The sequence below is a fragment of the Rhinatrema bivittatum genome, chromosome 1 (genome assembly GCF_901001135.1).
Source record: "Rhinatrema bivittatum chromosome 1, aRhiBiv1.1, whole genome shotgun sequence".
Lineage (NCBI taxonomy): Eukaryota > Metazoa > Chordata > Amphibia > Gymnophiona > Rhinatrematidae > Rhinatrema > Rhinatrema bivittatum.
Window position 1 is genome coordinate 736,840,110 of NC_042615.1, and position 13,342 is coordinate 736,853,451.

General features: G+C 41.2%; 1 protein-coding gene across 2 annotated transcripts in view; it reads right to left on the reverse strand.

Moving 5' to 3' along the window:
* Window positions 1–13,342, reverse strand: part of PARP8 (poly(ADP-ribose) polymerase family member 8) — a 451,712-nt gene that overhangs the window by 172,626 nt on the left and 265,744 nt on the right. For both annotated transcript variants that reach the window (XM_029577668.1, XM_029577676.1), the window contains exons 16-17: window positions 10,684–10,776; window positions 6,043–6,168 (exon numbers count right to left, since the gene is read on the reverse strand). In XM_029577668.1, the coding sequence (XP_029433528.1) occupies window positions 6,043–6,168; window positions 10,684–10,776 (219 nt within the window). The remainder of the gene's footprint in view (window positions 1–6,042; window positions 6,169–10,683; window positions 10,777–13,342) is intronic.

Genomic DNA, 13,342 nt, shown 5'->3' on the forward strand with positions numbered 1-13,342 from the left:
AGGGGCTTTCATTAGCTGAATAAGTACCACATTGAGCTTTCAGTATGCCATGGATGGCTTAATGGAATGATTCAACTGAAACAAGCCCCAAATAAATGTGACAACCAAAGGCTGTACAGAAAAGGAGTTAACTTCTACATGATGTTGATAAGCGCCAATTGCATTAAAGTGAACTCTAAGTTGGTCTTCAGGTCTACTACAAAAGATGTACAAGATAATCAAGGTTTTGTGTGAGACAAAAAGTGTCTAGGGACATCTTTTCACAATATATGGTAAATAATCTCCACTTCAACTTACAAGACTTCCAGGTACATTCTTTCCTTGAAGCTAGATGAACTTGAGAGACATTATTGGAGAAACCAAGGAAATGTACTATCTTGCACTCAATATCCAAGCTGTGGGAGTCAGATACCTCAACCGCTTAGGACAACTCTACCCATCAAAAATTCAGATACTCTATATGCAATCAATTGTTTGCTGACTATTTTGCTACATGGCTATTTTTACATATGCAATCAATTTGTTCGCTGACTATTTTGTTACATGGCTCTCCAATTGTACTCGTCTGATCTTCTTCTTCTCTTCTAACGCCCATGTTTATGCTCCCTGTTTTTTGTAACTTTGCCTTCTATATCGTTGTTAATTGGTTTTTTCCCCCCAGTTATACTGTAAACCGGTATAAGACTTGGTCTTGAGCATCGGTATATTAAAAGAATTTAAATAAATAAAATAAATAAAGTAGACTCCCTTGGACCTAAGTGATCAAGACTGGAGAAGCTTCAGACTGAATTGGTTTTCTGACAGTTCTTGATGGAGAGGGAACAAATCTGCCTTGGCAAAAAGGAGCTACATGAACCATAGTTCCTTGGTCATCTCTGAGTTTTACTATGGGTTTTGCAACCAGAGATACTGGAGGATATGCAAACAGAAGACCTTACCCCATTAGAGAGAAAAACATCTGATGCTAGTCTGCTTTATGATCATCTCCTGCAGCAGAAGCTGAGGACTTTCTTGCTTAGAATGGATGCAAACATCCATTCTCTACTCCTCAAAAATATCTACCACCATGTGTCCTAGAGAATACTTGTGGAGGTTTAAAATGTGACTTAAGTTGTCTGCCAAGACATTGTCTTTTTTTTACCAGATATGCGACTATCAGAGCTGTCCTTTATAAGATGGTTCAGTTCCATAAACTGGCTGCCTCCTGACACAGAAGGAGTGATCCAGTTCTTCCCTTCTTCAGGAAGAACATAACTACCTGACTGTCTGAACAAGACAGTTTTGTTGGCGACCTGGTCTCTGAAAGCCCTTGGAGTGTACAATACTTTCCAAAGTTCTAGGAAATTGATGTGGTATAGTCTTTCCTAAACAGCCCAGAGGACTATGTTGTGGGACTAGTGAATGTGAGCTCCCCAGGGTTGAAGCATCTGAAATAAAAAGAAAAATGAGGAGGAGGAATTTAAAATGGAAGTCTTAAATTCAGAATGGTATAGTTGTTTAGTGGGGGAAGCAAGATGGTGGCATAAATCGGCATATGGAAAGACGCTGCTGAGGTCTTCAATTTACTTCACTAAAATATGCTGGCAAAAAGGAAGGGAAAGGTTAGAGTCTACCCTTCCGACTCGACCCTTCCCTCTGGGCAGCGTCTTATTTCGATGTACACTGAGAAAGCAGCATTACAAGGGGAGGAAGCCCCCGCTGCGGTAACTGATGAGGAAGCGTTGTTATCGCTGGGAGATATTACCTTTAGTCCCACGGCACCTCGAACTCCAAAGTTGGAAGTTTCCCCAGATCCTCCTCTACCTGAAGTGAAGCAAGGTCCCGAAGTGGTTCCTGCGATTCCGGAGGGAGGGGGGCAGAGAGGAGGTTCACTTCCGACCTTCTCATGCATTGCAGGATTTCAGACAACCCCGGGAGGGGAGTTAGTCACATCGACGCCAGAGAGGGAGCAGAAAGAGCTTAACGAGGCTACAGTGTAGTGTTGGTGGAAAATGCTGAGGAGAGAAAGCTGGGTGAGTTAACTCATTTCCAGTTACCTCCTAAGCCAGCAATTGTGACTTTGGAAGCTATATGGGATCTGGTGTCTGCTCTGGGTAATTCTTTACAAGGACAAAATGCAAAGCTAGAAGCTCTCAGTGTTAAAGTTAACATATATGAAGAACAGATAAAAGAGTTTAATCCGTGGATGGACTTGGTGGAGAAATCTTTACAGGAAACACAAAATTGCAATGTTAAATTGATTAAAGATCTAGGTATCATCCTTGAAAATCCGTTGAAATCTTCTGCTCAATATGCAAGCCACGAAAGCAAACAGAATGCTAGAGATTATTAGGAAAGGAATGGAAAATAAAAGAGAGAATATCATAATGCCTCTGTATTGCTCCATGGTGAAACTTCATCTTGAGTTCTGGTCACCCCATCTCAAAAAAGATATAGTAGAATTAGAAAAAGTACAGAGAAGGGTAACCAAAATGATAAAGGGGATGGAACCAGCACTTGGGAGACACAGTCCAAGAGGGCCAAGGGCTGAAGGACTAAGCGCTCAACATCCAAGCCGTCAGGGCCAATGCCCAGAGGTTCGCAGGGTGCCCTAGTTCTGCGTGATCAGATCAGGCGCTGTCCCCAGCAGGTGGTTCCATGCTCTCTGAGAACTCCTCTGCCTGTCTCCATGGTCAAGTGCCATGGCGCAGTACGATTTGACTGAGTTTTAATGCAGGTGGACCATGATGATACCAATGATGACAGGGGTGACTCTCCTGGATGAGGAAGGGGACATTCCCTCAGATCTGGAGCTGTACAGAACTCTTCTTCATTTCTTTCAGAGAGATAAGTTGCCGGGTTTGATCTCTCCTGTTATTGCATTGGAATAGGAATGGCTGATATCTTTATCTCCAAGCTCTGGGTCTTAGGTACTAATAGGGACAGCACTTTAGCTCCGAAGTTTCTGCATGATGCTCAGCTCCATGCCCCTTTGAGGCCAAGCTTGATGTGCAGGAAACCTTTGTCTTGGATGAGTGTGAAGTGTGGGATGGCTCCGTGCCCTTCCTAAACTTCAGCTCTTTGGTGTCAATGAGCCACTAGTGAGTGGTGCAGCTCCCAGATCCTTTTGCACCAAAAACTTCAAGACCAATGGAGCATAAAACTTCACAGTTGAACCAAAAATATCAAACATAGGGATACATTTACTAAACCACAATAAGCGATTAATATGTGAAAACAGCATTTATCGCACATAAAACTCTATTATGTGATAATTGCATTTCATGATGTTATCACATGATATTTAGGCCAAAAACCCACCTGTATTATGATGAGCTGCTTTGCTGTGATTTACTTGCATAAAATTTTCAAATGCATGCAAAGCAGCTCATTAATAGCCAATTTTATGGTAATAAAATAATATTGCTTGCTTCAAAAAAAGCTAACTGTGTTATTTTAACAAAAACTCTGGAATTGTATATAACTGATCCTGGGGGCTTTGGGATACTAATGCACATCTGGATGTCCCCAGGATACTCCCTTGCCTTGCCTCCCTTCTCAAACCTCCCCCCTTCACAAAAATGTCACCTCCTGGCCCTACCCTGGATCACAGCTTAAAGGACCTACAGAGGCTCTAAATCAGCTACTCCCAAAATGGAAAAGATCTCCCGGGGGGTCTAGCGATACTGCTACCTATGGCCCTGGCACTTTTAAAGACAGCTTAGAAGTAGAGATGTGCATTCGTTTATCACAAATTAGGCAATTTCAACAAAATTGCCTAATTCGTCGTGGTTCGGGGGACGCGAAGCATGAAACGGATTTTCCCCAAACTTCGGGGAAAATTCATTTTTCAGGTTAGTGCAGGGGGAGGGGCACATTTATTTTAAAAAAACAAAACAAAACCAAGACTTGCCAAAAGTCCCTGGTGGTCCAGCGGGGGTCCTGGAGCGATCTCCTGCACTCGGGCCGTCGGCTGCCAGTATTCAAATGGCGCCGATAGCCTTTGCCCTTACTATGTCACAGGGGCTACCGGTGCCATTGGTCAGCCCCTGTCACATGGTAGGAGCACAAGATGGCGCCGGCCATCCATTCCTCCTACCATGTGACAGGGGCCGACCAATGGCACCGGTAACCCCTGTGACATCGTAAGGGCAAAGGGCCATCGGCGCAATTTTGATTCATAGCAGGCCTGACAGCCCAACGGCCCAGAGGGAGAGATCACTTGCAGGACCCCACTGGACCACCATGGCTTTTAGTAAGTCATGGGGAGGGATCGGGATGGTGGGGGTTTGTAATACAGTAAATTTGAAGGGTTGGGGTGGTTTTTTTTCCGATTCATATTTTTTTTTTATTCATTTTTCTGGGTTCGGGTTCCAGCTTCATTTTTGCGAAAAATGATCCATGGGAAAACGAGTTTTCCCACGAAGTGCCCGAACTGAAACCTGACCCTACCCAGAAAAATGATGCTCATCTCTACTTAGAAGTAAAAAAGAAAAATAGAAAAAAAATGTTACATGTCTCATGGCCTTGCCTTGCCCCCCTTCTCAAACCTCTCCCCTTTACAAAAATATCACCTCCTGGCCCTACCCTGGATCCTACTCCCTCCATCCTAATCAACCCCCCCCCCCAAACTTCCCTTTACACAAAAAAGTTCCCTGGTGTCTGGTGGGGACTGCCCCCAATACCTTAGAAGAAATCATTGGTGTCTAGTGGGACCCAAGGTTCTGCCATTTTTAAAATTGCAGTCAAAAGGCCTTTGCCCCATCATGTGATGGGGTAAAGTCTGACAGATTCCATTTTGAAATATGGCATTGACTGACCCGACACCTAGGGGCCACTGCAGGTACAATTAAACACCTAAGGGGAGGAGATTTTGGGGTAGTCACTAGATACTAGAGAGTTCCTCTAATATATGGAGGGCCCAGGGGTTGGAGGGAGGGAGTGGGGAAGTTAGATGCCTTGGGGGAGGGAACAAACTGGGGGGGGGGCATTTTCTTCAAAAGGAAGAGCTTTGGGCAGGGCATCACCATGTGACCCAGCAATTTTTTAAACTTTTTTTCTTTTAAGCTACCTCAACATGCGGCAGGGGGATAGGCAGGGGTCTTCCAAGGGTTGAGTCGCTTCCAGCCATTTAAGACCATGACGGCCCCAGGAAAAGGGGTGGCTATTGCACAATATTTCCCCTATCTCTGCAATATTTTCTCATGGAATTTTTCTGCAAGATAAAATATCACAAGGATACTGTCACAATATTTTCCTGAGGAGGAACCAAATATGATGGGAACTCCCTCCCCCTTTGTGATATTTTGCTCCCCTCCGCTGCAATAAAATATCTCGGCCCGCATAGCAACATAAAATGATCCCCATAGTACATAAGAAATGATAGCAGATAAAGACCCAAATGGTCCATCCAGTCTGCCCAGTAAAATGTTTAGGACTGTAGCTAAGCAACTTAATTCTTTGGAACAGATGGCTATAGGTGATATCTTGGCACAAATGTTGCATCTAGGGACATCATGGTCTTGTCCCAGACACTGTATGCAGTCTTCCATTATGGACATCTTTTGATTACATATGGAGAATGTTTTGAAGCCACTGACCTATTTCTGTTTCATTGTGAGGAAAAATAGTTGAGGTAAAATTAGGCTGACATGGAGCCAAAAATGCTCATCATCCACTAAAATGGGAACCCAGCGAATTGATGATGGCATAAAAATCTTATAAAGTTATGATAAAAAACCTAACTAGTAAAATTAAGGGGAATGTAGAGAAAACCCGTGGCAGAAAAGAATACTTTCCACACAAAAATGAATGAAAAAATACTAGAGAAGTAAGAGAATGAAAGAACATGAGTCTAGTCAAATAAGTGATCAAAATGAGACTGAGAAGAGCCTTAAAGGCTTTTCTGTGCTCTGAGAGAGCTTTTCTGCATTAGCACTGTCAAATGATGGCACCCACATGTCATCCTGCCTGTCAACAGAGAAAGATGATTTTCTGTCAGTTTTTAGCCCTATGCACAGCAAATTCCAATCCCCACACCAAAACAAATAAATAATGTTTTACCCTAGGATTAAAGGCCAACATCTGAGGATCATTGGGATCCACAACTGAAGGATATGGCTCAAAAATGACTACTTTCCGGGGAGATTCCAAAGCAGATCGACACATGGAAACTAATAAATCGACTACCTGAAAGCAAAGGAAGACATACATAAAAAAAAAATTAGTGAGTGTGTACTTTATTTTGTGGTACCGTGTTCTTTCAGTGCCACATACTCTATTGATGTTGAAAGAGTGGCAGTAGTAGTACTTCACATGATTCAGCCAGCAGGTAAAACAAACAAAACCATAAAGATTTCCATTTTCATATTTCACTTCTAAGGAGATGATGTCAGTGTTTACATTTTTTGAAAGTACCTCTTCTACTTAGCCACTCTTATCATTTTGAATTTAAGTAAATCTGATACATCTCTACTCACCTTTGTCGGAATCCCACACAAACATATTTAACTGCTATAAAAAATATGATTATAATGGATACAACTGCAGAATTGACTCAGGGAAGGAGCGTCTTAAAAATACAGCTGTGCTAAGGAACTAGGTCAAGGTGCCCTAGAGCCACATGTAGCATAGCACTGTATCCTTGGTATGCCTTTTTCCTCCCCCTCGCCACTTTCTCTACCTCTGGAGCATTTCCTTCTCATGAATTTTATTATAATCTGTGCCCCAGTAGGAAAATTCCTGCCAAGGCCCAGAAAGGAAGAAAGGAGAAGGTGACGACTAAAGAGAAAGCATTAAACAAGGACAGGCAGACAGTATTACCATGGTACCTTTGCTTCCACAAGCTGTGACTGGCTGATGAAGATACTCTGCTGGAGGACCTAGAAGCACAGTCAGACTGGATAAGGGCAGCTTAGCTAGGAAATATGTTAGGAGACTGAATAATGGGTAGCAGAGGAAAGCCTAACTGGATATATGGCAGGCATGGAGGTGGAGCAGCAGAGATTGTCTGTCTACATGGTAGACAGAACTGGAGGAAGATGTTTTGATAGCTACGGTACATGCAAGGGATGGTCCTATTTGCTGTATGTGAATACAGTTATTATTATTATTATTATTATTATTATTTATCATTTCTAAAGCATTACTAAACACATGTACAGCTACACATAACAGACTATCCCTGTTCTACAGAGCTTAGTACAATCTAGTCAAGACAAGATACCAGGCAGGTAAGAGTCTATGGAAAGTGTATTTATTGTACAGACGTGATTACAATTCAAAAGCGGTTTTTAGACTGGATTTGAATGTGGCCATAGAGCGAACATGACACACTGACTCAGGAGCTCTATCCCAGTGTAGCAAGTTGGAAAACACAGAGCTGGTAGTGGAGGAGAATGACACAGATAAGAGTGACATGTTTAATGAACAGAGTTCATGAGGAAAAGAGAGAAAACAGAATGCAATTGTCGACGAGTAAGAGAACCAATAAAGTCAAGGGAACTAATAAAGTAGCTATAGAAAAAAATCCCTCTTCTAAAGTCACTGCATTGGCAACTTGAATGCTTTCGCATACTTGGTCACAATGACGTTGAAGTGCATCCAAATTTTAAATAGTCTGTAGTGGAGAAAGATGGCTCAGCAGGAAGTCCGCAACTAACAAGCTGAAGTAGTCTAAGTGAATGGCTAAAATCAATCCTTTCCTTAGGCTCATCCACTGGGTTATAGAGGAAGAAATGTAATGTAAAGAACCCAATGTCATAATTGATATCTACAATAAAAGCAGGTATTGCCTTATAAATTGTTGTTATAAATAGTCAAAGTTGAAACGTTGGGGGACTAGTGTTCCATTTTTTTTCAGAATTGCATGTATTTGAGAAACACACTTGCCCCTGATGAAGCAAATGAAACATACAGTGCATCAGGTTATATGTGCCACACTGAATCTCAGCAGCCGCTAACATTCAGCAAAGCTTGCTTTCTCATTTGCATTTTCAAAAAATTAAAAAAAATAAGAATGCGTTATGATTATATAAAAAATATTAGCATAACACAAAAGCGTAGTGACTTTTCAAATAAAGTGACCATGCACTAATGCTTTAATTTGCTGTGTATATATATATATATATATATATAAGTCTCTACCTCACTCTAAAACCACAGTGGTCCTAGTTGTTATTTCTACAGATGAAAAAATGACACGCTTTAGCAGTGCTTTGGATGTGTGTAGAGAAGGCGAGAAAGTCAACAAATATGACCCCAAGGTTACAGGCAGTGGGGAGGATGAGAGTGCCATCCACAGAAACAGAAAGAGGGAGGAGAGGAAGCACTGCTCTGGCAGCAATACTGGAAGAGCCAGTGGGGTTGGAAGATTTGGGGCAAGAGAGTCTGGGGTACAAGATTCCGAGTGGGAGGGAAGGAAAGGATCCTATAGTTTGAGCCAAGAAGGAGGGGGTCGTTAGAGTGGTCAGGCCCTACTGCACTCTTATTTTAAAACTGGGGGACTGAAGGATGTGGCAGAGGAGTTGGCTGATGCAGCCCCAGTTATGTGTATTCATTTTCGTGGGTGGGCAGCTGTAGGATTGGGCTTAATAGTCACACGGTTTTTTTTTTAATTGCCTTTCCTTTTGTGCTACTTAACTGGATATCTTTTAAAAATATCCAGTTCAGTGGCTCTAAGGCAGGTCTAAAGATATCTGGTTAACTTAGCCAGATACAACTGAAAATCAGCTAAGTTAGATGGGTAACTTAGGTCTGCCCGGGAAATCTTCTTTTTATCTGGCTATATTTTAGCCGGATAAATGCTCCAATATTTAAAAAGTCACCTTTAAACAGAAAACTTGAGAGTTTTTTTGGCTAAATGGCTTTGATTATTGACCCCTGATAATCTTGTTTGGCAAGCGAAATAAGGATTGGAAGGAGGTGAGATTTGAAATGTATGAAGTCAGCATGGGAATTGGACTTCAGTTACAGAAGTACTGCAAAGAAGATGACCTTACACAGGAAGCAAACTCTGGAGGCGTGACCTGTTTATTATTCTCTATTTACCTTGTCTGGTTTCCTGCTTGTTTAATATTCGGGGAGGGGAGGGGTGGGTTGGGTATGTTACATCTGCTTATATTATAAAAGTTAGAGCCTTTTATTTATACATAATTTTTTTATTAAACTATATAAGGCACACTTAAAAGTAGCAACTATAACAATGGTCAGGAATTTTTCTTCCTCATATTTCCACATCCCAATAAAGTAACACGTTATGAAATAATGGAAAGGGTAATTACAATACCTAATAAAGACAGACAAGGTGAGCAAGGTATAACTACAAAATGTCTCACAATATATTAGTACCACCATATATGTTTGAAACAAACATCCAGTCAAGAGAAAAAGATAATGACATGTCAAGTCAATTGAACATTTGCTTATATATCCTTAGGCAGAAAGTTAAAATAGGATTCCCAGATTCTACAGAACAGAGATTTGCTTTCAAAGAGTTTATTACTGAAATTTTAAACTGCAATAAAAACCTCTCTATTATATCTGCTTTCCACACTTTAGTACCTTTGTGCAGTAGATTATGTGGTATGTTTATAAAAATATTTTCTGGTAGGTAACCTAGAATAAAAGAATTTGGAACACTCTTCCCTCTTATAACAGTTAGCAAATGTAATTTCACAAACAATCTGAATTTTAGGGCATTCTCAAATACAATGATATAAAGTAGCTTTATCCTTATCACACTTCAAACATTTATCTGATGCACATATTCCAGCTCTATTTACCCTATGTGGAAAAAATACTGTTCGGTGTAGAATTTGCACTCGGAGTCCTGTAACATTACATTTTCTGTGGTGGTATATATAGCAAAGTTACACAGAAATGTATTTTCTTTGTCTTAACTCTTCGCCCATGTCTAATTTCCATGTCTCAGCTAAGCTTTTGGAAGTTGTATAACTCAGAAGAGAATATATGTATTTATAAAATAAAGACAATGTGTGCCTTCCAGAATTATACATATGAATAAGCCTTTAGAAGCTACTTGAAGTATATGGTATGGTATATAGTCGAAACTTATTTGTGCATAAGCAAAAAATTTTCTCATTTGAAACCCCATATTCAATAACCAGTGATCAAAGAGTATATCTTGCTTGAGAAATTAATAATATTTTGGGCTGTCTTTATTCTAGACAAAGCCAGTCTCTTGAATTTGGGGTACGAATCTCTGGGCCAAAAAAAAAAAAAGGACTACCCATTAAAGAAGAAATCTGAAGACTCCCATGGCAAATTAATCATCTTCCTAACACATTTCCAAATAAATTGCATAGCTTTAACAACTAAGGAATGATAAAGATTTGGCGGAAAATCTTCTCTCTTTATATGCAAGATGTATTTTAAATCTAATAGTAAGACGAGCATCCTTTCCATACCTAGGTCAGAGTATGCGCTGATATTCAGCAGCCAATCTCCCATAGATCTCATAAGGCAGGCCCTATTATAAAATTTAAAATTTGGGAAACCCAAGCCACCTTCCTCTCTGGGAGTCATAAGCTTCCCAATAGGCAGTCTCACTCTCTTCCCTTTCCATACAAATTGAGAATAAAAAGGGGGAGGGAAGAGGGAGACACACACATGGAAAAAAGTAAAAGGAAACTTAGGAATAGGATCATAAAAGAAAATGTTAAATCATTTTCAATAGATATTTACCTGTGCCCCAGTAGCAATGTCATCAGCAGCTTCATTCATTACTCCTAGAGTCTGGAATGCAAATACACACAGCTCTCGTTCACATACAGTAGGCTACAAAAAAGAAGATATAAATCTGTTAATTTTGATTTTTTTTTACCTGTAAGAACATAAGAAATACCATAATGGGTCTCAGGTAACTGAGAGTGGTCATAGCTTGGAAAACAGTCAGGAGGACAGAAGGAAGCAGACTCTGGCTGGTTCCCACACACCATGTTTATTTACAGACAAAAATACAAAAAGAGAAAGGCTGCTTACCTCTGCAGACCTTGTAGCAGTTAACACATCATTTTATATGCTTGCTTCCTGCCTTTACCCTGGGGCCTCTCTAACCCTTCTGTGCCTTGACTCTTTATCCTGTAGTAAGGGGAGTCTTCCTTGGCCAAGAATTCCTTACTGGGTTGGGACTTAAGGAGGACCAGTCCATATAACAATGGTAATCAGAGGGATTTAAGGTAATCAGAGGGACTTTCCTGTGTGCTCCCTCACAGGGTCAGCTCAAAGTTCCACCAAGCTCTGCATCCTGTCTCCAACAGTGGCCAATCCAGATCACAAGTACCCAGTAGAATCCCAAAGAATAATTCCAGTCCTTCTTGCTCATAACCAGGATAAGCAGTGGCTTCCCCAAGTCTACATGGCTAATAGTGGTTTTTGGACTTTTCCTCCAAGAATTTGTTCAAACCCTTTTTAAACTCATCTATGCTAACTGCTTTCACCACATCCTCTGGCAACAAATTCCACAGTTTATGTGTGAGTTGAGTGAAAAAATACTTTCTCTGATTTAAGTGTTTTAAGAGTGCCCCCAAGCCCTAGTATGATTTGAAAGGGTAAATAGCCATTCCCTATTTATCTGTTCCACCTAACTCATAATTTTATATCTCTATCATACCTCCTCTCAGCCACCTCTTCTCTAGGATGAAGAGCTCTAACATGTTTAAGTTTCCTCATAAGGGAACCATTCCCCTCTATCATTTTGATAGCCTTTCTCTGCACCTTTTCTAGTTCCACTATATCTTTTTCTGAGATGGGGAGACCAGAATATGCACAGATTTCACAATGCAGTCACACCATGGATTGACTGAAGAAACAGCAAGGAAGGCTGTCTAACAAAGCCGTGAGGGCAACAAAACAGGATTAGCAGCCAATGTCCAAAAATCCTGTTTTGTTGCCCACACCATGGATTGATACAGAGGCATTATGATATCTTCCCTTTTATTTTCCATTCCTTTTCTCATAACAACTAACATTTTATTTGTTTTTTGATAGATGCTGCACAATGAGCTGAGGCTTAACACAAAATGCGTTATGGCGTTATCTACCAGGGTACCATCAAACTAGGGCAAGAGAACATTGTAAAAATCTCATCTTTGTGTGACTTTCCTCACTCCAAATCTTCACTAATGTGTACTGTGCTGTTCGTATGTCTCACTGTGCATGTAAAACTGGCTCAAAAACCCTAGACCACTACCAAAACCTCACCTCGAGCTGGCCCTCCTATAGTGGTAAAAAGAGTTGACTACTATGAAAGCCTTATAAAGAGTCAGTATCTCTCTCCCCCCCCCCCCCCCAAGAGTGAGTAATGCCTGTCTGGGCACTTTGAAACTTGAAAAGTACAAATATTGCGGGATGCAATAATAATATAGCGCACGGTGCGATAACTCAAATTATCATAGCCATGCCCCTAGGGATGTGAATCGTTTTTTGACGATTTAAAACAATCATCAGATATATTTTAAATCGTCAAAAATCGTTAGAGCCGCGATACAATAACAATTCCCCCGATTTATCGTCAAAAAATCGTAAATTGGGGGAGGGCGGGAAAACCGGCACACCAAAACCCACCCCGACCCTTTAAAACAAATCCCCCACCCTCCTGAACCCCCCCAAAATGTTTTAAATTACCTGGGGTCCAGTGGGGGGTCCCGGCGCGATCTCCTGTGTTCTCCCGCTCTCGGGCCACGGCTGCGTTAATAGAAATGGCGCCGGTGGCCATTTGCCCTTACCATATGACAGGGCAAAGGTAGCGCCGGCGCCATTTTGGTTCCTGTCACCCGACGTCACGAGTGCAGGAGATCGCTCCCGGACCCCCAGGGACTTTTGGCCAGCTTGAGGGGGCCTCCTGACCCCCACAAGACTTGCCAAAAGTCCAGCGGGGAACCGGGAGCGACCTTCTGCACTTGTGCCGTATTGCCAATATTCAAAATGGCGCCGGCGCCATTTTGGTTAAATGCTTCTGAATATGGACCTCTTAGTTGTTCTGCTATGGTCTTGTCTACCCCTGAGTGCCTCTTTTGCCCCTCGGTCATTTAGTGGTCCAACCTACCCACTCACAAGCTTCTTGCTTAGAATATGCTTGAAAAGATTTTTATTTTGGGCTATTGCCTATTTGGTAATCTTCTTTTCAAATTCTTTTTGGCCTGCCTTATTAATGTTTTACATCTAATTTGCCAATGCTTATATACTCTTTTCTAATTTCTTCATTTAGATCCACCTTCCAGTTTTTGAAAGATGTTCTTTTGCCTTTAATATCCTCTTTCAGCTCATAATTTAACCATGCTGGCAATCATTTAGTTTTCTTTCTACCTTTACTAATGCATGTAAAACATCCTGTCTTGGCTTA